Source organism: Schistocerca piceifrons, chromosome 1, assembly GCF_021461385.2.
Source record: "Schistocerca piceifrons isolate TAMUIC-IGC-003096 chromosome 1, iqSchPice1.1, whole genome shotgun sequence".
NCBI classification, from domain to species: domain Eukaryota; kingdom Metazoa; phylum Arthropoda; class Insecta; order Orthoptera; family Acrididae; genus Schistocerca; species Schistocerca piceifrons.
Genome location: NC_060138.1, coordinates 646,058,350 through 646,084,042, shown reverse-complemented (window position 1 = coordinate 646,084,042; position 25,693 = coordinate 646,058,350). Strand labels below are relative to the sequence as shown.

General features: G+C 39.7%; 1 protein-coding gene across 1 annotated transcript in view; it reads right to left on the bottom strand.

The window, feature by feature from the left end:
• LOC124792201 (ionotropic receptor 25a) overlaps positions 1-25,693 on the bottom strand; it is a 436,300-nt gene that overhangs the window by 64,871 nt on the left and 345,736 nt on the right. Inside the window, exon 15 of the mRNA XM_047257921.1 lies at positions 12,110-12,242. Within this exon, the coding sequence (XP_047113877.1) occupies positions 12,110-12,242 (133 nt within the window). The remainder of the gene's footprint in view (positions 1-12,109; positions 12,243-25,693) is intronic.

Here is a 25,693-nt window from a genome sequence, read left to right as displayed (position 1 = left end):
CCCAAACCACAATGGTACATCCTCCACTCCTGGACCCTTAATGGGTATTGTTTCAGGGCCATACACGCCAATGGCCATCTGTCTGATGGAGCAGAAAATGTGATACATCTGGAAAGGCCATCTGTCAACACTCATCAGGCATCCAGTTATGGTATCAACATGAAAATTCAAGCCTTTGTCGCCGATGAACAACAGTCAGCATGGATGGATGAACCAGGTGCCTGCTGCAGAGGTCCATAAAAAGCAACGTTTGCTGAACAGACCTTGAGGGAATACTGTTGGTAACCCTTTGGTCAATCTGGGGAGTCAGTTGCACATCTTACACCCTTATACATCAACACAGCCACAATTCACCCCTGTCATCTAAGGCCCGTTGTGCCCACAGTGGCCTCAGTGTCAGTTTTGGATAGCGTCATTTCACCATGCATGGTATACTTTAATCACAACAGCATGCAAACAGTTTACAAACATAGCTGTTTCAGAAATGTTTCCAACCAAGATCCAAAAACCAATGATCATGCTCTTTTGGACGTCAGATAAATTACTCCATTTCTGCATTATGACACAACTGCCCCGCTTTCTAGTTCCCCTGGACACATATTATATACCCTCCATTGCTAGTGCTGTTACCAGCTATCTGTGAGTGGTTATTGTACTTTGGATGTCAAATACAGCAGGGGGGTGGGGGCGGAGGGGGTTTGGGGGAATGGAATATCGCTTAACAAATGGAGAGCTGGGGTCCTCTACCAACAAATTGGTAAAATATGGTGTTGCTTAAAGTAGTTTTTGGTAATTGTTTTGGAGTTCAGGGTAAAAAATGTGTATTAATAAATAATAAGATGCCCATTCTGAGTTAAATGATATTTATTGGTTTACATAGTAAGCTATTTGCCACACTTATTCTTTTGTTAAAATTTGTTTGAAATACATTGCAACCTATATTGCTACATAGTGTAACAGAACTGAAATGATCGTAGGCTGCCAGTAATTTGGAGTCCTGCACATCGAAAGCGAGCGTGCTGGTGTGAGGCGGCCAGGGTGTGCATCCCGATGCCATCTCTTGGCGAAACCTGGAATTAGTGCGAGCTGAGGCCAGCGAGAATGAGCGAAAAGGCATCACCACGCTATCTGTCAGCCAACGCAATAAGCTGTCAGACTTAAATGTATTCTTTTTGTTGTTAATTGTAAGTTATTACTGTATAATTTAATGCTGTTAAGTGCTAGTTGGTGAATAATTACAAATGGTATTAACTCCAGGGTAATTGATATAATTTGCTTAAACACTAAATGATTTTGATAAATTTGTGGAAGGGGAACCCCCCACTCTTGGGGAGACGAGCGTCGCTCATGGTAGCTGGAGGCACAGGGACTGAACAAAGGGAGTAGCTTGGGTAGTGTTGACGTGATTGGACTGGTGTAAGTGTGCTCATGCAAAAGTGGTTGTGCAACAGTGAAGAGGTGAATACCATCACTGTTTGTGCAATAAAACGTGACTAATGTTTATCAAAGTCATCTCTACACTACTGGGGTGGGTTGCAAGAGTTTCTGAGCCCAAATTTTATGGCAGATGTGCAGTGGCTTATATGAGTGTAATGGCTCATAGTTCCAGCCGCCATTGAGAGTATGAGGCATGAACGGTTGCGTTTTCCACATACCTATCACTACGTGCACCTGTGTGAGTACCCAAGGCAAGACAGTTTATAATTGTTTAGTTCTAACTTTATAGAACTGTAAAAGGAGAATACCAGTCACAATCTGATGCAAGTACAGAGGACAGAATACAATTATGAGTAAAAATATGATGCATGTTGTTCATGGTAAAGTGTAGTAACCCCATCCTAGTATAGTGAAATCAGACTGAGGCCACCATCACCTCTTTCATTGACAATTTCTTTTATTGTAGAAAACTTTAGTGTATAAGAATGTTGAAAAGAACAATGGTCACACAAGAATTTGCTAGTCACCATTTTATAGTTAACTTAAATTTTTCTGAGTAACTTTTCAAGCAACGTTTCTTAAATAATTCTGTATTAACTGTTCTAAGAGTAATATCCAAAATCATTATATAAAGTTGAAAGATAGAATTTTGTTAAGCCCAGCTGTATAAATTTCCATGGTAGTAATTATCAAGTCAACACACAGAAATTGAAAGAGTATTTGGTTTATTGATTCATCTTGACTGATCAGTAATAGAAATATTCAAAATTAAGTTTAAATTTAACTCAAGCCGTTTCACTTTGAAACGAGCACAAAATTGATTTTTTCTTTTGCTCCTTCAGAGCTGGTTACCATAGTTATAAGTATTTTCAGGAGGAATCGATGCTAAGTCTGCTTATCTCGTTGTGCTGGAAGGATTACCCACTGCTGATAGCAGTGATGATTGGATACTTAAGCTCACTACAAAGTTAAGTGGGTCAGGTAGGCAGTGTTACTGTGTGAACTGTAAGGCACTGTAGGCTGTGGATTGAACCCATTCAATCATCACAGCTCTTTGGATCATAGTCTGGTTAGAAGTGTGCTTTAATCCTTAGGTAAATACTGGCAAGTAATGGTCAAAAAGTACACACAAGTGAATTTAATAGCTTAGCAAGGTCCAAGCAGCACATAGTTAATGTTGTGCAATGGCAAGGGTAGTAGCGGAGTAAAAGTGAACTGAGAGTGTGGCAGCTGTGCTGTATTCAAATATTAACAACTTGAGGTCACTACTACCTCTTACCATTAGGACCATGCTAATTACTGTTAATACATGTAGCAGTAAGCGCAAAAGCATGATAGCTACAGGACCACATTTGTGATGTACATACGGAATTAGGAAGCGGGTCATTCTGTCAGTGGAAGGGGCAAAACAACCGAGTCGGTTGATAATATACCAGTTTTACTGACAGAGGGATTTGGCAGTTCGGTCGCAATAGTTATTTAAAAAAATGATTGAATCTGTTGGAGTAATGTATCCACTGATTTCTGAAGTCATTTTATCTAGTAATATGATACTCCATTGTAATATGATACTCCATTGTAATATGATACTCCCCCCCCCCCCCCCCCGGTCTTGCCACCACCCCTGGTTAAGGCCACCGCAAACCTCTATGGCTATTTACTAACCAAATAATATGTAAACAATTGAGTGAATTTTAAAAGGAATTTTGTCTACATTGTTTAAACAAATATTTCATCATATACAATGAAAATTACATAGATACTGCTGCAAGCTCATACTTCAGTACGTATCAGTGGAAAATAAGCATGTAAGATATAGTGCAGTAACAATTCACCATCTTTCCTCCCCTAACCTATCTCTTAGTGAGCACATAATCGACATTGGTCTGAAACAGTAAGTTGTTGAGACTACTTTCTGGGACCTGTGGAAGTGAAGTTGGTGGTGACCACTCTGGGGGACTGAGCAACATAACTATCCTCCAGCTCACCAGTGATGCACCCTCCCCGCCAAACCTTCTGCATGTTAAGCAGACATGATAACCACTGCACCACAGAAACTGCTATGCTCTGCACTGCATGTCAGACAGAACTTGTAGAAAGATCACCATTTTGGCATGAAGATCACTTAGCGGAAATGCACTGTGCAGGTAGTTTACATTTGTCTGCAGCAATCAACAACACCTATCACAAGCAACAGCTCAAGTAGTCATCAGAAATGCTTGCATGCATGTCCTCAGTAGCATCACCTGCTCTTTATTTCCATATGAGATACTGTCGATATGCACAGCTGTTATGGCAAAAGGTGTCAGCAAAAGCAATCACCTTGTTAGCAGCAGTGAGCCTGGGTCCAGAAGCTGGGAGCATATCTGCATTTGGGGCTGTTGTCTTCTCTTCTCGGGTCTTAATATTCCTGGTTTCTTTTTCCTCATTCTTACTTCCCTCTTTTGGTAACTGATTCTATTCTTCATCATTCCACATTCAATAGCCTTCATAGTGAGACATAAGTTTAATTTCCCATAAAATTATTTTTGGAGAAGTTTACCAGGATTACATGCTCATACACAACAAAAAATATGGATTAAGAAGCTTACAGTTACACCCACTATCTCAAACAGAAATAAGTATGTCATACATTTAGACTGCAACCAGATTTTATCCTCTAATGGATGTTATAATGCACCATGAACTAAATATGACATTTGGAACATTGACTTTCATTTGTACTTTTTATATTAGTTTCATGTTCTTATTCAAATGCACATGAAAGAACTGCATACAGTCAACTATATGCTACTCAAATACTTACATTGCATTCTGAATACATCCGTTAGATACATGTTTACCCTCTATTATATTTTATTGTCACAGGCTTCTTGACATGCTATCATCATTTTCATGTTATAAAAGCATTCTAAGCATTCATAGCTGCAAAATTTGAGATGATATTTGGACAACCTAACATAAATTTTAACAGGCACAACAAAAAGACTGGTATTCATTTAAGCTTTCAGCCAAAAGGCCTTCAAAGAAAACAGTTGTGCCTGTTAAAGTTTATTTTAGGTTGTCCAAAAATGATGTCAAATTTTGCAGCTATGTATACTTAGAATGCTTTTACAATGTAACATTGATGTTAGCATGTCATGTACCCTGTTCTGAATCAAATACTTTGAGCCCTCCCTAGTCTTCTTCTCATCAACATGATGTTGCTAACATCTGCAAACTGACACTAAAATATAGTTCTTGGAAAACGTGTATCTTCAGTAGATATTCAGAATGCAATATAAGTCTTTGTGTAGCATGTAGTTGATTGTATGAAGTTATTTCATGAGCATTTAAATAAAAACATGAAGTTATTGTATAAAGTACAAAATGAAAGTTAATGTTCCAAATTTCATTTACAGTTCAAGGTGCATTATAACACCCATTAGAGGAAAAAATATGGTTACAGTCCAACAGTGTTACATACTACTTTCTGTCTGAGGTAGTGGTGTAACTGTAAGCTTACTAACAAAGATTTTTTTGTTGTATGTGAGCTTGTAATTCTGGTAAACTTCTCCGAAAATAACTGTTAGGAAATAAAACTCATGGAAAAAAGGTCTCACTATAAAGGCTAATGAGTGTGGAACAATGGAGGATATTATCAATGCCCAAAAGAGAGAAGTAAAAATGGGGAAAAAGAAACCAGGAATGTTGTGACCTGAGAAGAAAAGATAAGAGCCCCAAAGGCAGATACCTTCCCAGACTCTGATCCCATCCTGGGGAGGCATGGAGAGTGCATCACTTGTTGGTTAGAGGACAGTGATTTAACTCAGTCCCACAGAGTGGACACCAGCAACTCCACCCCTACAAGTCCTGAAAAGTGGTCTCAACACCCAACCATTTCAGACCAATGTCAATTATGTGTTCACCAAGAGATATGTTTGGTGGTGGAGAGGGGGGAGGGGAAGGGGGGGGGGGGGGGCAGGAGGTGATGTGTTACTGCACTACATCTTGCATGCTTATTATCCATTAATGTTTATTGAAGTATGAGCTTGCAGTGGTATCTATGTAATGTTCATTGTATATGATGAAACATTTTTTTAAATGATATAGACAAAATAAATTCTTTTTAAAATTCACTCAGGTGTTTACACATTATTTAATTAGTAAATAACCATATAAGTTTCCAGTGGCTGTAACAGTTTTGAGATCACCTGGTTCTCAACAGTCCTATGTTCGGAGCACTACTTGGTCCTGCCTCATTAATATGACCATTGTCTGTACTTGATGCCCAAAATGCAATAACCACTCACAGATGGCTGGTAAAAGCACTAGCAATGGAGGGTATATAAATGCATCTGGGGAAGCAGGAAACAGTGAAGCTGGGTCATTATGTGGAAGTGGAGTAATTTATCTAATGTCCAAAAGGGCATGATCATTGGCTTTTGGATCTAGGTTGAGAACATTTCTGAAACAGCTATGTTCATAAACTGCATGCTGCTGTATTTAAAGTACACAATGCAAGGCAAAATGGCACTATCCAAAACTGACACTGAGGCCACTGTGCGGCACCACCGGCCTTAGATAACAGGGGTCAACAACGGCCATGTAGATGTATAGGGGTGTAAGATGTCCAACTGACCACCCAGATGGACCAAAGGGTTACCAACAGCATCTCCTCAACATCCGTTCAGTGAATGCTGCTGTGTATGGGCCTTTGCTGCAGGCACCTGGTTCACCCATCCATGCTGACTGCAGTTCAGTGGCGACAAAGCTCAGAATCTGCATGTTGATACCACAACTGGACGCCTGCTGAGTGTTGACAGATGGCCTTTTCAGATGAATCAGATTTTCTCCTCCATTGGACAAATGGGCATTGGTGTGTATGGTTCTGCAACAATGCCTGTTAAAGGCCCAGGCCAGAAGAAGCAGCATGATGGTCTGGGGAATGTGTTCATGGCATTCTCTTGTCATCTTTACAAACGTCAATTCATATGTCTGATCTGAAGGGAACAGTCCATACAGTGTTCATGTATTAAGAAAGATTTGCAAAGAGAAGTTAAACGTATTGTTCCTGACGAATATACTGCAAACATCTTTGAAGAGGCTTTTCATATTTATTTCAAAGTATTTGTTATTGTGTTAAGTCAAATAACATGTTATGTCACATAACTTGTTAAGCTATATAACTTTCAGCATTACTTCTTACTAGAGCACCTGGAGCAGATGTAGTCCATAAAACTTTACAGCCATGGTCAAGATATGCTGTGACTGAACCTATTGCATATTAAAATCAGTGCTCAAATTGGGTTCCATAACTCTGAGAACAGAACTCAAGATTCAAAGAAAATCCATTACATTTGAAATTTTGGAGCAGTTTAAGGCCAATGGAGAGGCCTCTCAGTCACACATTATTTCAGGTGATTGTGTATGTTCTTTAAATGACCTACACATATAAATAAATATTCACATCATCCCCATGCAGAAAAGATATTGAAGGAAGTATGATTATGTCTATGAGAACAGAAAATTGAAACACAAAACTATCAATTTTTTATGTACTTCATCTGTTTTTTTTCACCTCTAATCTCAGTATCTGTCAGTCTTTTGAGCTGGTGTGATGAAGACACATGTAATTGTGCTCTCTCAGTGTTGTGTTAAGTAAAAGTTATAATATGCAGAAGTTGAAGTTTTCATTCTACTACTGAGCTACATCCTAATTTCCTTCTCCAGATGTGCATGAGAACTTGCATTTTTAAATGAACATTTTCAGAGACGAAGTCAACACGAAGGGAAAATAGTCACCACAGCCACACCAGCATTGTTGTACATCATTGGGAAGAAAAGATAAATACCAAGCCACAAACTGAAGCTAAAAGGAATTAACACTGAATAAATGTTCCAGACCTGACACAATATTGTTAACATGCATGCACTTATACTTGCGCATGTTTCTGGGCAGATAATTTTTGGTGCGGCTAAATGATAATTACTTCAGCTTTGGATAATTCACATTATCTCTCTCCCCAACCATGACATGATGAAATATGGATGCATCACTTTCAGCCAGAAACAAAAGGGCAGTCACTGGAATGTCTCCACCCACAAGTATTAAAAAAGTAAAAATTCAAGGCAGCTTTCTCTGGTGGCAAAGTCACGATGACAGTCCTTTGGAATGGTTGATGGTGTCATTCTCATGGATTTGTTGCTAAAAGGGTCAAACATACTTTCAGAATATATATGAAGAATCTGAACAAACTCAAGAACCATTTCCAATTTGTTTGGTCTGACAAGAAGGCAAAAGAAATCTTCCTTTAACATGACAATGCCCCCCCCCCCCCCCCCACACACACACAAGTCTCAGAGCAAAGGAACACACAAACTAATGTAGTTCATCTACATCTTCATCTACATCTATACTCTGCAAAGCACTTTGAGGTGCATGGCAGAGAGTACATCCCATTGTACCAGTTATTAGGGTTTCTTCCTGTTCCATTCACTTATGGATCACGGGGTGAATGATTGTTTGAATGCCTCTGTGCATGCACTAATTGTTCTAATCTTATCCTTATGATCCCTGTGTGACCAATATGTAGGGGGTTGCAGTATATCCCTTGAGTAAACATTTAAAGCTGGCTCATGAAACTTTGTTAATAGACTTTCTTGGGGTAGTATGTGTCTATCTTCAAGAATCTACCATTTCAGTTTCTTCAGTATTTCTGTGACGCTCTCCCATGGATTACACTAAGCTGTGACATTCATGCTGTTCTTCTCTGTATATGTTCAATATCCTCTATTAGTCCTATTTGGTATGGGTCCCACACACTTGAGCAATATTCCAGGATGGGCTACACAAGTGATTTGCAAGCAATCTCTTTAGTAGAGTGATTGCACTCCCCCAATATTCTACCAAAAACTGAAGTCTATCATCTGCTTTACACATGACACAACCTACGAGATCATTCCATTTCATATCCCTACAAAGTGTGATGCCCATGTATTTGTATGAGTTGGCCAATTCCAACAGTCACTCATTATAGCCAGAGGATATTACATTTTGTTTTGTTTTGTGAAATGCACAATTTTACATTTCTGAACATTTAGAGCAAGCTGCCAATCTCTGCACCACATTCAGATCTTATCAAGATCAGATTGAATATTTATGCAGCTTCTCTCAGTACTTCATTATAGATAACTGCATCATCTGCAAAAAGCCTGATTTTACTATTAATATTGTCTGCAATATCATTAATATACAACATGAACTGAAAAGGTCCCAACACACTCTCCTGTGGGCAGCTGAAATTACTTCTACACCTCATGATAACTCTCCATCCAAGATAACATGCTGTGTTCTTCTACCAAAAAGTCCTCAATACAGTCACAAATTTCACTTGATACACCATATGATTGCACTTTTGACAATAAGCATAGGTTCATTACAGAGTCAAATGCTTTTTGGAAACTGAGAAACACTGCAGCTACCTGGTTCCCTTGGTCCAAGTATATCATGTGAGAAAAGTGCGAGTTGGGTTTCACATGATCGATATTTTAAAAAACCATGCTAGTTGGCATTGAGGAGGTCATGCTCTTCAAGATAACTCATTGTGTTTGAGCTCAGAATATGTTCTAAGATTCTACAACAAATTGATGTCATGGATACTGGATGGTAGTTCTGAGGATCACTTCTACTAGCCTTCTTGTATATAGAGGCAACCTCTGCCTTTTCCCAAGAACTGGGCATGGTTTTTTGTTCAAGGGATCTATGATAGATTATAGTGAGAAGAGGGGCTAACTCAGCTATAAATTCAATATAGAATCTGGCCCCATCAGGGCCTGGAGCTTTTTTCAATTTTAATGATTTCAGCTGTTTCTCAACACCACTGACACTAATACTTATTTCATTCATCTTTTCAGTGGTACAAGGAATAAATTGGGACAAGTCTTCTGGGTTTTCCTTTGTAAAGAAACATTTGAAAAGAGAGTTCAGCATTTCAGCTTTTGCTTAGCTACCCTCAATTTTGGTTTCTGTTTTATTTGCTAGGGATTGGACACTCATTTTGGTGCCACTAACAGCCTTTACATATGAACAGAATTTCTTTGTATTTTGTGAAATGTCATTTGACTGTATTCTGCTATGGTAGCCATTGAAGACCTCACACATTGTTCTCTTGACAGAAAAATGCATTTCATTCAGCATCTCTCTTTCTACAGCCCTATGCTTTGTTTTACACCTATTATGCAGTAATCTCTGTTTCTTAAGAAGTTTGCTTACAGTGACTGTATACCATGGAGGTTCCCTCCCATTATGAACTGTTCTACTGGGTACATATCTACCCAATGTGTGGTCAACTATTCTTTTATACTTAGCCATAGTTTCTCTACATGCTTCTGACCTGTGCTGAAAGTTTTGAGTTCCTCACTGAGATAAGACATTACTGATTTTTTTTCTGGTTTACTGAACATATATGTCTTTCTGCTTGTTTTAGTGGTCCTTTGCATTTTGATAATGATTGTTGCCACAACTGCATCATGGTCACTGACACCAGTTTCCATGTTGACATCCTCAAAGACGTCAGGTCTATTTGTTGCCATTAGATCCAATATATTTCCATCCTGAGTGGGGTTCCAAACTATCTCTTCTAGGTAGTTTTCAGAGAAGGCATTTACTAAAGTTTCACAGTATGTCTTATCATGCACACCACTATGAAAACTGTAATTTTCCCAATTAATTGTTGGATGATTTAAGCCTCCACCAATGATTACAGTATGATTGGGGAACTTATGTACAAGTGAATGAGGTTTTCTCTGAAGTTTTTGGTTACATCAGGAGGTAAGTCTGGTGGGCTTTAGAAGCATTCAATTACCATTTCATGCCCACTCCTGATACTGAGTCTTGCCCAAACAATATTATATGCAGCTTCAATTTCTGTCTCAGTGGATTTGAGTTTTCTATCTACTGCGACAAATACATCACCTTAATTTCCCATTTGCCTATCCTTTCAATATACACTTAAATTTTCCCCAAAAATCTCATTGCTGTCAATTTTAGGTATCAAGCAGCTTTCTATACCCAGTATCATGCAAACTTCACTGCTCCATGAGCGCTTCAAACTCTAGCACTTTGTTATGAATGATTCTGCAGTTTACCATTAGGATTTTAAGACTCTGATCTGTGTAAGACATTTCTTTTGATTTTATACTGATATTTCTGGATTTCCTGCAGCCATCATTATGTGGATTGGATGTAGAGTCACCTAATCTAAAAAAACATTTGTGTGCACCCCAAACACAATCAGCTACCTGAGTAGCAGTCTCTGATATGTAGTGTACACATGACCTATTTAGAGGGACCCTACAGTTCTCAACCGTATGGCACAAGTTCAGGAAGTCTCAGCCTATGGTCTTTTCAACCTTCTCTGGCAGTCGCTGGAATGACCCAAGGCATCACTACTTCATCCACCCACCCTACAGCCCAAACCTGGTGCCCTGTGACTTTCACATAAGTATTCTCTATATGGGACACATTTTCAAGGTAAACGCAAATGTTGTGTGACTAGGGCCTCCTGTCAGGTTTCAAGGTGATGAGGGTGTAATTCATGCATTGAAAACATGGCTATGAGCACAGAAAAAGAGTTCTTATCAACAGGGAATTAATGATTTTACACAACACTGATGTCATGCAATAGAACATAATGGAGACTGCGCAGAAAAATTGTAGATGTGGAAGAAACATTGGTGCTACTGTCACCAAATTTGAACCATTAAGAATAAATGAGTTATGAGAAAAAAAAGGGATATTATTTACTGAATGACCCTCATGCAATGTACTATCATATACTATTGCTGTTGTTGCTCTGATGGTTTATCAAAAAAATTTACAGTGTAAAACATTGTAGGAATATAGTTGCAAACATTAGATACACCTCACAAACTCAATGGTTTTATTATAAATGATGGCCATGCAATTCAATACATTAAATTTAATTTGTTTACTACTGTTTTCTCTTATCTCAAAAGCACTCAAATCTATCTTTTCTATGAGAGAATTACTACTGGTAATAAAATTTTCAGTATTACACATCATCATCATCCTCATCGTATTTGACTGAAGAACTGTCAGCATAATCACTAAAAGCAAAAAGCTTCTCTGTACTATATTTGCAAATATCTAATAGGAGATATCTTACAGGCCATCTGAACTTGTCAGTTCAGTACTTTGTGTGACACTGCTGTAATGCTACTGAGATGCCGATGTGCATCCCAAATGGTTCCTATTGTGTTTAGTATCTTGTGGCATCAAAACTGTGGCATGACTTTTGTCATCATCAAAGATATTTCTGTGTGTTGTTGTGGTAATTCAGTCACTTATCTTAATACAAATAAGTTTCACATAATAAGAGCCATTATATCATGATCTGTGAAACAGAAAACAACTTCTGTACCACAAACTATCAAAAAATCTAAATTTTGATGGCTATACTAAATCAATAGTCTAGGTACAATGTACAAGCCAGAAATCTAGGTCACAACAGTCTACTTAAAAATGTATGTTACTTTCCTGCAAATTCCTGTCATTGGATAAATGTCTCAAAATCTGTAATAATTATTTATTATATTATTTATTTATTTATTTATTATAAGTTAAACCTAAAGCAATCACTTGTCACTTTCTTTCTCTGATAATACTTACGCATTATTAAACTGGTCTTTCAGAGGAGAACCTTGTTGCACAGCTATGGCATAAGGTTTGCGTGAAAATTCCTCACCAACCATCTGCAGGTCACAATTTGTCAAAACCTGATAGCGTATATCAGTTGCATCACCTGGTAATCAAGAATTTGAATTAAAAATATGTATTGAAATGACAAATAGTGACTCATCACAATGTTTGTTTTTCTTTTTAAAATTTTTTTGGCGCAAGTAGATATGGTAAGATATTATTGGAGTTTCTTGAAGATATTGTGGCAACAGAGAAGTGCTAAACTTCCTACAGGAATGAGAAAGAAGTATTTAAGAAGATACAGAAATTAAGCCAGTGGACAGGGACAAGATGGAACTAATTGCATTTTGTATGAAAAAAATAATAAATTAGAATGAATAAGGCTCTAATCTAGCAACCAACAGAGAGAAAAGAATAAAAAATGTCAGTTTTAGATTGCAATAACAAAAATTACAAATGGAAATACAAATATGATTAAGAGTTTCCAACAGGATTTATGGATATGGTTAAATGAATTGGGGGCAGTAAAAGAAGATGAGTCCATAATATGAGAGGTGAAGACCAAGCTTTTGTGCATCAGAAAGACTCACATAATCGTTATTTGTAGACTAAGAGAGAGACAGAACCAAGTACAGAGTCATAAAGACTTGTACAATAGGGCAAGAGATGGCACAAGACTGAAAAGTAATGGTAACCAATAAAAAAAAGTTATTAAAGCAACCAAAGGTAGCACTGATCATCACACTATTTTGTGAAACAAATACAACAAAGAGATAGAGGGGCTGGCCAGTACTTACCTCAGCTCAGTACAGCCGATAGATACACAAAAAACAGAACCAAAAATTTACGTTCCTAGCTTTCGGAACAAATGTTCCTACATCAGGGAGGAGAGAGGAGAAAGAAAGGGAAGAAGGGAAAGTGGATTTAGTTACTCACAACCCAGGTTATGAAGCAACAGGGAAAGGAAAACAGGGAGGGTAGCAAGGATGGAGGCATGGTTTTCAGGGGGAAGTCAAAGATATTCTACTGTAAGTACTGTGCCAGCTTCAAACCAAAGAGGATGCATACAGAAGTAAAGAGGTATACAGTATAAAGATAAACACAACTATGTAGGATGAAAAGATGCGTGAATGGCTAAAGACGAAAGGGAAAGAGGAGAAGACTGAAGAGTAAATGGGAGTGAGGTTGTTTAACGTAGGTTCAGTCCAGGGGGATGGCGGGATAAAAGGATGTGTTGGAGTGCAAGTTCCCATCTCCGCAGTTCAGAGGGACTGGTATTGGGTGGGAGAAGCCAAGTGGCACATACAGTGTAGCAGGTTCCTAGGTCCTAGAATTATGCTGGAGGGCATGCTCTGCTACTGGGTATTGGACGTCTCTTAGGCGGACAGTTCGTCTGTGTCCGTTCATGCGCTCAGCCAGTTTGGTTGTTGTCATACCGATGTAAAAGGCTGTGCAGTGCAGGCATGTCAGCTGATAAATGACGTGTAGTTTCACATGTGGCCCTGCCTTGAATTGTGTATGTTTTACCAGTAGCGGGGCTGGAGTAGGTGGTTGTGGAGGATGCATGGGGCAGGTTTTGCAGTGGGGTTGGTTACAGGGGTAGGAACCGCTGGGTAGAGAAGGTAGTCTGGGAATATTGTAGGGTTTAACAAGGATGTTACGGAGGTTAGGGGGGGGCGACGAAAGGCAACTCTGGGTGGTGTGGGGAGAATTTTGCAAGGGATGATCTCATTTCAGGGGTTGACTTGAGAAAGTCATATCCCTGGCGGAGTAATTTGTTGATGTATTCAAGGCCAGGATAATATTGGGTGATAAGGGGGATGCTTCTGTGTGGTCTGGGGGTAGGAACATTGTTGTTGGACAGGGAGGAATGTATTGCTCGGGAGATCTGTTTGTGGACAAGGTCTGCAGGATAGTTGCGGGAGAGGAAAGCACTGGTCAGGTTATTGGTGTAATTGTTGAGGGATTCATCACTGGAGCAGATACGTTTGCCATGAATACCTAGGCTGTAGGGAAGGGAACGTTTGATGTGGAATGGATGGCAGCTATCAAAGTGAAGGTACTGTTGTTTGTTTGTGGGTTTGATATGGACAGAGGTGTGGATTTGAGCTTCAACAAGATGAAGGTCAACATCCAGGAAGGTGGCTTGGGTTTTGGAGAAGGACCAGGTGAAATTCAGATTCGAAAAGGAGTTGAGGTTGTGGAGGAAATTAAGGAGTGTTTCTTCACCATGAGTCCAGACCACAAAGATGTCATCTATAAACCTATACCAGGCCAGGGGAAGCAGTTGTTGGGTCTTCAGGAAAGCCTCCTCCATGCGGCCCATGAAGAGGTTAGCATAGGATGGAGCCATCCTGGTTCCCATGGCCGTTCCCCTGATTTGTTTGTAGGTCTGGCCTTCAAAAGTGAAGTAATTATGGGTTAGGATGAAGTTGGTAAGCATGATAAGGAACGAGGTTTCTGGAAGATCTTCGGGTGGGCGTTGGGAGAGGTAGTGCTCAAGGGCAGAGAGACCATGGGTTGTGGGATGTTTGTGTAAAGGGATGTAGCATCTATGGTGACAAGAAAGGTTTCAGGTGGGAGAGGAGTGGGAATGGATTTGAGGTGTTCTAGGAAGTGGTTTGTGTCTTTGATGTAGGATGGGAGTGTGCGAGTGATAGGTTGGAGGTGTTGGTCTACCAGAGCTGAGATATGTTCTGTCGGGGCTTTGAAGCCTGCTACAATGGGATGGCCAGGATGGTTCTCTTTGTGGATTTTGGGTAATAGGTAGAAGGTAGGAGTACGGGGCTCAGGTGGAGTGAGTAAGTCTATGGAAGCCGTTGTGAGGCCTTGTGAGGGACCTTGGATTTTTAGGATTTTCTGCAGCTCAGTCTGGATGGAGGGAATGGGATCCTGGGTAACAGCTTTGTAGGTTGAGGTGTCGGAGAGTTGACGTAGTCCTTCTGCCACATACTCCACACGGTCAAGTACCACAGTTGTGGAGCCTTTATCCACCGGGAGGATGACAATAGAGCGGTCTGTTTTCAGCTCCTTAATGGCACGGGATTCAGCTGAGGTGATGTTGGGGTGTTCTTCAAGAAGGACTGGGAGGCAACACTGGATGTGAGGAATTCCTGAAATGTCTGCAAGGGATGGTTTTGGGGGAGGGGAGGAGGATCCCTTTGAGAAGGCTGTCGAAACTGTTCTAGACAGGGTTCAACACTGGGTCTAGTATTTGGGGGCTGTGTTTGGGTAGTGAAGTGATATTTCCAGTTGAGGTTGCAGGTGAATGAGAGGAGGCCCCCCCTCTGAACTGCGGAGATGGGAACTTGCACTCCAACACATCCTTTCATCCCGCCATCCCCCTGGACTGAACCTACGTAAAACAACCTCACTCCCATTTACTCTTCAGTCTTCTCCTTTTTCCCTTTCATCTTTAGCCATTCACGCATCTTTTCATCCTACATAGTTGTGTTAATCTTTATACTGTATACCTCTTTACTTCTGTATGCATCCTCTTTGGTTTGAAGCTGGCACAGCTCTTTGGCTTCCCCCTGACAACCATGCCTCCATCCTTGCTACCCTCCCTGTTTTCCTTTCCCTGCTGCTTCATAACCTGGGTTGTGAGTACCTGAATCCACTTTCCCTTCTTCCCTTTCTTTCCCCTCTCTCCTCCCTGATGAAGGAACATTTGTTCCGAAAGCTAGGAACGTAAATTTTCGGTTCTGTTTTTTGTGTATCTATCGGCTGTACTGAGCTGAGGTAAGTACTGGCCAGCCCCTCTATCTCTTTGTTAGGATTTGTTTCACATCTTTATATGAGATTTTCCATTAATCATTTACATCACAACATTTTGACAGACACGATCCTGTTGCAGGCTTATCCTGCCAATTAATGGGGCACCTAATTCAACATGTAACTCAAATCATGATCAATTTGTTTTTCATGCACCTGAAATACTGTCACAGATTATAATCACAATGAATATGAGAAAAAATTATTGTGCTGACTGAGTATTGAACCTCGAATATTTTTACTTATACTCTCTGAATTACCTGAATGGGCAGTAAGTCATTACAGTGAACTCATGATACAAGGACCACAGGAGACTGCAGTTTTTGATAGCTGTTATTGAAAGTCACATATCAGGCTCTAGGCTTCACTAACAGGAGCAAGTATCGGGATGCAGACTTGACTAACAGTGTCACTGCTGTTAAATATATTTCTGGGCACTCTCCTTGTCAGTCCATAATTTATTTATTTTTATTTTGTTTATAATTGAGTTTCATGGATCGTTGATATGAGTATATTGATAGGAAGTAGAATGTGTCAGATTATTACAGTAATAACCATATGTAAATGATCTTGAGGCTTACATTTTAAATAACATGCAAACAAATATGTAGGATTCATGTGTTAAAATAACAACATGAATTACAGTAGTAATAATGGTTACACAAATAAATCATAAGGTTTATGTTCTAATTCACATAAAAAGCTTCCTGTCAATGATTGATATACTAGTGCTACACAATCATTTGTTATAGGAATGCTTAAAATAAAACACATTTCACTAATTATTACATATTGACAAAAAATTCCTGTAAAGAACTGTAAAGAGGAGAAAGAACTATTCAAAAGATAAAGTTTCAGCTGTTTTTTGAATTTAGTCTTATCTCCAAGGACTGATTTAACATGAACTGGAAGTTTATTGCATGCTTTTATGCTTGAATAATGTGCTCGTTTTAGTACCATGCTAAGATTTTATACATCTTTGTGAAGATCATGTGTTCCCCTTGTATCATGATCATGATAGTCACTCTTTGTTCTGTAAATTTCTGACTATTGTTCACAAAGCACTTAGTGAAAGAATGTAGTGGCATGGCACAGTGTGCATCCCCAGTTGTTTGAAAAAATTTTTGTATGAGCATCTAGGGTACACTCCCTGTAATTCTGATGACACTCTTCGGTGCAATGAAGACTTTATTTGCTCATGACTGGTTTCCCCAGAACACAATGCCATATGGTGTAACTGAATGGAAATATCCAAATGAAATTGAATGAATGGTAAAGGCTGCCAAATTCAGTCTTTAACAAATATTGATTATATGAATTGACCAGTTTAGAATGTTATTAATGTGTAGTCCCAGGAATATGGAAGACTGAACTCACAATATTTCTTTGTCACCACATTTTATTTCAATATTTTCCAGTACTTTGTTTGCTGTTTGAAACTGAAGGAACTAAATCTTCTTAACATTGAGGGACAGATCATTTGAAGTGAACCAGTCCAGAACTTCTTTGAATACTGTGGTTACAGAGTTCTCTAAATTGCAGTTTGGTGCTTTGTCTGTCATAATGATTGTGTCATCTGCAAGTAAGGTGAAGTGCACTTTTTGTGTCATACACCATGGCAAATCATTGATAAAGATGAAGAAAAGTGAGGGACCAAGCACCAAGCTGAGTGGTTCTTCACATTTCACTGTGTCCCAGTCAAATCACGCACATGCACATTGCAGAATTATTCAAAACTTCCTTCTACCTTCTAGATATGATTCGACCTGCATCCCTACTTTACCATATAAGCTATAGTGCTCAGCCTCCTTAAGTAGAATGTTGTGACCTAAACAGATCACACAAGATTCCAACTGATGACATTTTATTGGTCATGTATTTGAAGAGTTGGGTGGCAAATGAGAAAATGGCATGTTCATTTGAAATAGCCTTTTGGAATACAAACTGATTTTTGTTAAGGATGTTTTTTTATTAAGATGACCTATGATGCTCTTGAACATAAGTTCCCCAAGGATTTTAGAAAGACTCGTTAGCAATGAGACTGGCCAGTAGTTGGAAACCTCAGCTTTATCACCTTTTCTGAACAGTGGCATAACAATTGCATATTTGAGTCTATTAGGGACAGTACATTGATTTATAGACTCATTCAATATGTGACAGAGGAACTTTAAGAATAAATTTGTAGCAGAGCTTCAGAACTTTCAAAGATATATCATCCACATGAATGGAATTTTTATTTTTCATTTGGTTTATTACTTACTGATTGGTTGTAATATAGGGCATATGCATCGGACTAATTTTGTTCTGGACTTCTTTTTGAAAAAAGTTCTTGGCTTCAACAATAGATCCTTTACAACCAATTTGATCTGCTGCTGTCAAAAAATGGTTGTTAAAGATACTGTCAACTACATTACCTGCATCTACCATGCTTCCATTATGACTCACTTTGATACTGAAATTTTTCCTGTCTCCCTTTTGACAAACTTCCAAAGAGTTCTTGCTTTATTATTTGAGCTGTCAATTTGAGATTCAATAAACAAGTGCATTGATTTTTTAATTACATTCTTTAGGATGCTACAGTATAATTTGTAGTGCTCTCTATTCTGACATTTGTTAGAATTTCTGAATGAAACATATGGCATTCTCTTTGTTTTACATAATATTTTGATTCCCTTAGTGAACCATTGTCTCTTGCAATCATACAGGTTGTCTTTTTTTGAAATTCAGGAATAGGTTAAATTTATCATTGGCATTGTCAGCCTTATATCCTGCAAATGTCTGCCAAAGGTTTCCAGATTCTCATTGCTGATTTGTCTAAAAGATCTTTCGATAAGACTACTCTTGTCAGCAGGGCTTATATCATGCACTTTTAACAGCTGCCCATCATGGCTGGAAATGCCTTTTAAGATTTGTGTTATGTGTAGGTTATCAATATACCAATGGATTCACACATATAGGATGTTTCAAAATACTTTTGAAAAATTTGGTGACAGGTTATTTATACCAAAACAAGAAAAATATGTCCAGTAAACATGGGCTATAAAGTGCATATCTTAAGAGCTATGAGCACTTGTTCATCCTCAATATTGTGAACTACAGCTCTTCTACTAAAAGCTCTATGCTTTCCATATTTTGGGAGGAGGTAGTATGGACCAAAACAAGAAAAAAATAATCCAGTAAACATGGGCTCTAAAATGCATGTCTTAAGAGTTATGAGCACTTATTCCTCTTTGTTACAGTGAAACACATCTCTTTTAGTGAAAAGGTGGTCATAACTCTTAAGGGATCCATTTTAGAGCTCCTCTTTACTGGACTTTTGTTTCTTGTCTTGGTCAACATCCAATACATGGAAAGCAAAGAACTTGATGTAGAAGAGATGTGATTCACAGCATCGAGGATTAACAAGTGCTCATAGCTCTTAAGGCATGCATTTTAGAGCCCTTGTTTACTAGGCATTTTTTTTCTTGTTTTTGTGTAAGGAACTGCTTCCTGAATTTTTAAAATGTCATTATGAAACACCCTGCATGCATTCTGCTTGCAACAACAAGTGTGAAAATTGTTGTCAGAATGAAATTTTCATTCTGCAGGAGAGTGGGCACTGATATACAACTTCCTGGCAGATTTAAGTTGTGTGTCAGACTGAGACTCAAACTCAGGACCTTTGCCCTTGGCAGACAAGTGCTTTACAGATTGAGCTACTCAAGAACAAGTCATGAACCCTCCGCACAGCTTTAGTTCTACCAGTATCTTATCTTCCAATGTCGAGTTTGCATCTCGGTCCAGCATACAATTTTAGTCTGCCAGAAAATGTTGTGAAAATTATTGTTTCCTTCCCATTCTCAAAAACTATATTTGTATTCTGCACAAGAGTTTTCACTGAGGAGTTTCACACTGCAGGCATGCATGTATGGCACACAGATTGCCCAGATAGTGAAACCGTTGTTCACAAAAAATACTAGTGTCACATCTTTCCATTCTTATGAAAATGGCTGGACATTGGTTAATGAATACTGCAGAGCTAACTCTCATTTATGATATTCATCAGCACAGTTCACCAATTATTTTATGCATATTAATTTCTTCAATGAAACACAGATTACATTTAGCACAGAGAGGCACAACCATTTGGAAATCACGACTTAATTTTTGGAATCATTCAGTTCGTATATGTCATTTGCTGATCACCAAATATATTCACTGTTTTTGTGAGACATATAGCTTGGTCATTCAAGCAGTCATCTCCACCATATTCGACTAAAATTGCAAGACCCACATCAAGACGTAAATACAGCAGAACTCATAATTTGCAGTTTTTCCTTGTTGCTGTCCTATGAACTGAACAGATGCTTTGAGGACTGGCAAAACAAGTATACCACATACACGATCTACTCCTACACGGAAACACTATTTGCACATTCTGAATGGGTCTTTGCAGGACATATGGCATCTGTCCATTGCAGTGATATAACAGGTGCATTGTTTATGAAGACAGTGTGACATTCACAAAAATTTAGAATGGAGTTTATATTTTAGAATAAATTTGTTAATAACCTTCTGCCCACTATGGAATAGGAAACAAATAACACACAAACATTCATAAAGAAATGTACAGCTTGCTTTCTTGCAATTTGTTTAACAGTAAATTAGATTTTCATGGTAACTACTATGAGTAGAAGAAATTTAGCCTATGTCACACTAATACTTCACGTAGTAGCTGTTAAAAGAATAGAGAATGCTACTTTGGGAACAACAAAAAGGGAAACACTTATAGTTTCCAGATTACAGCAGACACATATAAAAGGAAAAACTTACAAAAATCCTAATTTTGGGAAACAGTATTTGTGTTACTTGACAAGAGTACATTTAAGATGCCAGGCCAAAGGAAACTTAATGGAAAATATGAGGGTGAGTCAAATGTAAACCTTGCGATGTTATCCTGTAAGTTAGTAAGTGTGTTACGGACAGCGTGCAGAATGGCCTGTAGGTGGCAGAATAGTGCAGATGCACACGTACCGTCGCAGTATCAGTATAAAGATGGCTGCCCCACTTGTGACTTGCACCAGGGAAGAACAGCATTCTGTTATTTGGTTTTTGCATAGTGAAGGTGTGAAACCCATTGAAATTCATTGACAAATGAAGGTTCAGTACGATGATGCATGTTTGTCACAGCAGCAAGTCTACGAATGGAGTAGGAAGTTCGCAAATGGTGTGACTTCAGTGGAAGATGCTGCCCCACTTGTGACTTGCACCAGGGAAGAACAGCATTCTGTTATTTGGTTTTTGCATAGTGAAGGTGTGAAACCCATTGAAATTCATTGACAAATGAAGGTTCAGTACGATGATGCATGTTTGTCACAGCAGCAAGTCTACGAATGGAGTAGGAAGTTCGCAAATGGTGTGACTTCAGTGGAAGATGCTCCTCATCCAGGTCAGGCACAACGAGTTGTGACTCCACAGAACATTGCAGCAGTTGAAGCCATAGTGAAGGAAAGCCGCCGAGTGACACTGAATGACATTGCAGCATGTTTACAGATTAGTCATGGGTCAGCTCACCATATTGTGCATGCTGTGCTCCAGTTTCACAAAGTGTCTGCAAGATGGGTGCCACGGCAGCTGACTCCTGAAATGAGAGGACGACGTGTTGATGCTTGTGAAGAACTTCTTCAGCTCTTTGAACGAGAAGGTGATGGCTTCCTTGTTAGAATCGTTACTGGTGACGAAACCTGGGTTCACTTCCACCAACTGGAAATGAAGAGAGTGAGCAAGGAATGGCACCATTCCTCATCACCAGAACCAAAAAAGTTTTGAACAGAACCATCAGCAGGGAAGCTTATGCTGACTCTCTTTTGGGACAAAAAAGGCGTCATTTTGGAGCATTACATGCCTAGAGGGACCACTGTCACCAGTGCATCATACACAGATCTCCTAAAAAATCATCTGCAGCCTACAATCGAATCAAAGCGACGTCGCTTGCTATCAGCAGGTGTCCTTTTGCAACATGACAATGCAAGGCCCCACACTACCTGCACAACAGTTGCAACAATCACAGACCTGCATTTTGAGTGTCTTCCTCATCCACCATACTCACCAAACCTTGCCCCAAGTGATTTTCTTATGTTTGGACCACTCAAAGACGCAGTGGGAGGAAAGAAGTTCCGTTCTGATGAAGAGGTATGCCATGCGGTGCATGAGTGGTTGTGTGGACTACGAAAAGATTTTTTTCTAAAGGAATTCTTGTTCTTTGTAAGCGCCGGAGGAATTGCATTGAGCGTGGGGGAGATTATGTTGAAAAGTGATACAGCTCTTACCACTTCTGTGCAGTAAATAATATTTTAAAAAATATTTAAGGTTTTTGTTTGACTCACCCTCATACTAGTAGCAAATTCCTGAGAAAAATTCAAATGAAGGAATAGACACATCAAGGGTCACAAAATATACTTGTGTGCTAAAAGGAAAAGCTATGTCAGTAAATCTGAATGAACAATGAGTTGATGATATAAACTGGATGTTTAGGGAGGGAGGAAAGCTGCAAGTGAGGTAGAAAGCAACACATAAATTTAATGCTACAGAGTCTACCCCCTTAGCTGAATGGTCAGTGCACCTGACTGCCTTGCAGTGGGCCCAGATTTGATTCCTCCTGACTCAGAGATTTTTTGCATTCAGGAACTGGGTATTATGTTGTCCTCATCATCATTTCATCATCATCATCAACATACATGTCACCCAATGCAGTATCAATTGAAAAGACTTGCAACTTGGTGGCCGAATTTCCCCATGTGGGACTTCTGGCCATCAAAAGCCAACTCATTTCATTTTAGTGCTACAGAAAGTTGAAATTTAAAATTTTCATACCATTTTGAAATCACTCCCCCCCCCCCCCCCCCCCCAACAAAAATCAGTCTATTATTGGCTTGTTTGATATACCCTGCCAAGAATTTCTCTCCTCCACCAACCTCTTCATCCCACGGTACCTTTTGCACCCAACATCCTCAATTAACTTTTGGATATATTCCAATCTTAGTCTTCTCCTGCAGTTTTCAACCTCTACAGCTCCTTCAAGTGCCATGGAAATTATTCCATGATGTCTTAACACATGTGTTTTCATGCTGTCCCTTCTGCTTATCAATATTTTTTAAATGTCCCCCTCCTTTCCAATTCTGTGGGGGCCCTCCACAGTCCACATAATTTCCATCATTTATAGAACTATATCTCAAATGCTTTGATTCTACACAATGTGAGTATAAACAAAAGGGACAGGAAATTAATACCACTTTTATACATTAAATTCAAAGAGATAAACTGTTAATGAGTTCTATTTTTAATTGGTTTTGTTTTGGGGCACCCGTGTCAGAACTGTAGAACACTAATGCAAGAAAGGAGTTAAAAATGACTATACATTAAGCCCAACTGATGAAAGAAATGGGAGCTAAGAACGACAACTTCCTCTTGGAGAAAGATCCACAAAATATGGCATAGAGACAATGGAGGTTCTGAACTAAAGATTGAATGTCCTTTCTCACATTGCTATGATGGATAAAAAGTTGCCCGCATCTCGCGGTCGTGCGGTAGCGTTCTCGCTTCCCACGCCCGGGTTCCCGGGTTCGATTCCCGGCGGGGTCAGGGATTTTCTCTGCCTCGTGATGGCTGGGTGTTGTGTGATGTCCTTAGGTTAGTTAGGTTTAAGTAGTTCTAAGTTCTAGGGGAGTGCTCAGAGCCATTTGATAAAAAGTAAAATGCGGTTGACAGCCTGCATGTAGTTTGCTAAAATTGCCAATAACTCAGATGACAAACATGCATTAAAACATAAGTGGTTGAAAAACAGGCATTTGGTCAGGAAATGGTGAACCATCAAAGTTTAATGATAATGAGCACAAAATGATGAGAGATCACCAATTAATAAATGACGATGGCTAAAATGACAGTGGACAATATGCAACCTAGCTAAAATGATCTCCTCAGGCAAGAGGGCCAGGAGGAGGTCAGTCACACTGCTATGAGAGGTTTAATTCCCCAGAGCTTCTTCCCATGAAGGGGAGACTAGTGGCGATGCCAAAGGGACACAACTTGCTCAAAGATGGCAACACGGAGATCATTGGAAGGAATGGAAGAACTAGCAGGCTGAGGTAGGAGGACAGCAGCCTTGGCAGCAGCATCAGCAGCCTCCTATCATACCAAAGTGACCAGGGACCTTCATAAACACCACAGTGACTCCCTCAAGAGTTACCAAGTGGAAACTTTCTTGGGCCCATTGCACTAAGGATGGACTATTTGCAGCACACAGAGGCTCTGAAGGGCAAATGGCACAACTAAAAAGCCTGCATCACTGGATGTACTGTCTGGTCTGATACATGGCAAAGAGATCTGCTGTAAACACTGAGTAGTGTTCCAGAATTTTGAAAATCATCAGTTCCAAGGATGAAGGCACACCTGACACCATGGTTGTCTGAGAGCCATCAGTGTACACAAAGATAATATCACTAAGTTCCAAGCAAAGGTTGAGAAATATGCAGTGATAGATCAAATTGGAGTAGTTGCCTTAGGAAGAGAATGAAGACCAAGGTGAACACTGGCTGCCACATGAAGCCAAGGTGGTGAAGGGTTCACACCCATTAGGCAAGTGGCAGGTAGAGTGAAGTTAAGCTACTGGAGTACTAGCCAAACGAGAACTCCACGATGTAACAGGGAAGAGGGCCACATCCCATACTGGTGGTCAAAGGAGTTATTGAAGAAGAAGGCATAGGATGGGTGGCTGGGCATGGAATACAAATGCCATGCATATACACTGAGTAGATCATGACGCTGGTACAACAGTGGTAGTTTGGCAGCTTCCGCATAGAGACTTTCAATCAGGCTAGTGCAAAAGGCACCAGTGGCCAAACAGATTCCACAATGATGGATTGCATTTAGACAGGATAAGAGGGACAGATGTGCAAATGCATAAACAAAACACCCACAGTCTAGCTTCGAACAAACAAGAGATTGGTACAAATGGGGGACAGTGGTCCTATCCGCTCCCCAGGAAGTATTGCTCAGGAGACACAGCACACGGAGGGGCTGGTACAGCAGGCAGTCAGGTAAGACACATGGGAGGGCCAATAAAGTTTCCTATCAAGCACAATCTTAAGGAATTTTGTAGTTTCAGCAGATGGAAGAGCAACAGGCCCAAGATGTAAAGATGGTGGAAGAAACCAATTGCATCACCAGATATGCAAACAAATAATTTATCAGTGTAAAAGTGAAAGCCATTGTTGATTCTCCACAAGTAAAGACAATCAAGATGTGGCCGAAGACGCCACTGAAGGAGAAAAGTCCATGGACAACGGCAACAGACCCTAAAATCGTTGACGAAAAGGGAGCCGGAGATGCCCAGCAGGAGACAGACCATAACTGGGTTAATAGCGATAGCAAAGAGGGCGACACTCAGGATAGAGCCTGAAGCACCCCATTTTCCTGGATAAAGGTATCCGACAAAGCAGAGGCCAAACATACCTTGAAAGCTCTGTCCTTTAAAGATTCCTGAAGGAAATGGGGCAGGCAGCCTCGGAAGCTCCACATGTAGAGAGTACAGAGGATACCAGTCTTCCAGCAGCAGCTGTAGGCTTTCTCTAATCAAAAAACACAGCCATAGTCTGGTATTTCCACAGAAAACCATTAATGATGTGGGTTGACAAAGTGACCGGAGATGGTCAACTGCAGGGCGGTGTGTTCGAAATCCACCTTGTGCAGTGGTTAGCAAATTGTGAGACTTGAGCCACCATACTAGCCGGGCATGAATCATAC